General features: G+C 47.4%; 1 protein-coding gene across 1 annotated transcript in view; it reads left to right on the plus strand.

The window, feature by feature from the left end:
• T265_00855 (hypothetical protein) overlaps positions 1-1,320 on the plus strand; it is a gene marked incomplete at both ends in the record, with an annotated part of 6,573 nt that extends 5,253 nt beyond the window's left edge. The window contains 4 exons of the mRNA XM_009164750.1: positions 34-231; positions 418-678; positions 1,036-1,157; positions 1,183-1,320. Of these exons, the coding sequence (XP_009163014.1) occupies positions 34-231; positions 418-678; positions 1,036-1,157; positions 1,183-1,320 (719 nt within the window). The remainder of the gene's footprint in view (positions 1-33; positions 232-417; positions 679-1,035; positions 1,158-1,182) is intronic.
• Between the last annotated feature and the right edge of the window lie 891 nt (positions 1,321-2,211).

Consider the following 2,211-nt stretch of genomic DNA (forward strand, 5'->3'; position numbering starts at 1 on the left):
AAACACCTTACTGCCTTCACACTCCTGTCGCAGAAGACAGTACGACTTTACCCCCAGACTGCCTCGTAGCACGATTACTCGTAGTACGGGGTCTCGCTGTTCTTGGTCTGGCTGCTCCCCTTTGGCCTTCCTGGCATGATTGCACCTTGTGGAACGAAGTTCCAACCAGTGTAACCCGCGGGATCGTTGCAGCACTCAAGCCCGACCACCACGTCAAGGTGGCAGCTTTAGGTCGGGACTGAACATCTCACTCATTGGTTATCACCTTTCAACCGAGTTTTGTTAATATTTGCTGCCTCATGAAAAGGTTGCCACCTTGTAGCTACCTGGTCACCCACATACTTGACTGTTCAGCTCACAGTTGCTCACTTGATCACGAGACGTGTCTTTTTCATACTCAAACCACGTCACATTAAGAGGACTCATCGGACACCGATTGTCTGTATCGTCTAGTGAGCGTAGCAACTACTCATGTGCTGACGCGCCCACGTACACGCAAACGGACCTACATATGGGGAAACCGAACGCAGTCAGCACATACAGACTCGCGCGCGCGCAGAGAGCAGGAATTCAACCGCTCTCCACAAGTCCACGGACAATTATGGAACCCGTGTAGCAGTCGCACTGCGGAGAAAAACACGGTCCCGCCGTCCGGACTTTCACCAAGGAACCCTCACAGTCGATAATTTCCTTTTTTGACTTGCTCCCATTTCGCACTGTATTTATTTTTATAAGTGTTGGAACCCACCACTGTCAACCATGCTAAAAACTTTTATTAGTGTATATACCTTCTGGCCATCAACAGCAGTGCACTAATGACCTTACGCTATACACTTTTCTACTTGTACAGTGCACCGAGTTACTCCCGAAAGCCCACACCACAGACGGAGGAACGAAAATTTGATCCTTAACTTCAAACTTTTTGTCAGGTTGAGTACCTACATATGCAGCTCAACTAACCAACAGCATGAGTCAAGATCCCCGTCACCAGCAGATGAGATTTTCGTCACCACACAAATGATTCCTATACGGCAGTCGTCCTCACTGACAGCATAACATCCGAATTCAATAATGGGGCTTCGATACCGTACAACCATAATTTATTTGAAGGCATTATTGTGAAGGAAAGAATACACATAGATGAAGAGGGCAACGTCGTGCTAGTCTAAGATACTCGTTCAGAAGTGCCTACATCTCCAGCTACTCATTCAGGCAATCTGGATAGCAACCGACAACAAACAGAAACTAAAGCCGACTAGCGCCCATATCATGCAGCGTCTCCAACCATGCACAGGAGGATTCACTCGAACCCCATCCTGAAATGCGAGTCATGTCCAGAAAACTCAGGCTTTTCGTAGTCTTTCATACCCTCTACCAAGTCTTCTTGCGCCAATCTGAGTTGTGCACAGAAATATAAATAAATAAATAAATCGTTCAGCTGTAACACCCTTTCGGTGCCTAGCTGCCATGCAACCCGAAGGAAAAACGAGGGCTGAAATACTGCCAGGTTGCCCAAGCCTAGACAGGGGAAGTCGAGAGGCAGAGGTCGGGCTCGAACCACGGACCTTCCGGTTAGTAAATTCACGCTCTACCCACTTGAGCCATCTCGCCCCAGAAAACAGCACTTTCTTCAGCGAACGACGATCGCGCATGAACAATCCATGACCAAATCACCTAAGCTTCCGATGTTGAACACATCCTTCAATTAAGATCCCTGTTGCACGACCAAACACCCATATTCTAATTGTCACGTTGCGGATTCACTGGCGACAGCCCACATGAGCTATAGTGCTGAGGCAACAGATATCGAAAATCAAATATCTCAGCTCGGCTGTTCGTAGTGGCCAAAACGGGCACAGGTAGATCACATCGCGATCGTCTGTCGGAAAAGCGTGACGCTGACCATAAACCTTAAGGAATAACACCGTTCGTTCTTGCGGATATCTGAAGTACCGCAATAGGACCAGCTGATCCAACACAACAAATGAAATTATAGATATTCAAAGCTATCATCATCACCACCATCGACAGCATGACATCAGTGTTCAACACCGATGCTTCACTGCCGTACAGCCATGATTTATTTGAAAGCCTTATTGTAAAGAAAAGAGTAAAGGTGGATGGGGAAGGGACTTAGTGCTAGCTCACCACAATCATTTCGAGGTGTCTACACCTCCGGACATTCACTCAGGCAATCTGGATAGAAACTGA

The sequence above is a fragment of the Opisthorchis viverrini genome (assembly GCF_000715545.1).
Source record: "Opisthorchis viverrini unplaced genomic scaffold opera_v5_9, whole genome shotgun sequence".
NCBI lineage: Eukaryota > Metazoa > Platyhelminthes > Trematoda > Opisthorchiida > Opisthorchiidae > Opisthorchis > Opisthorchis viverrini.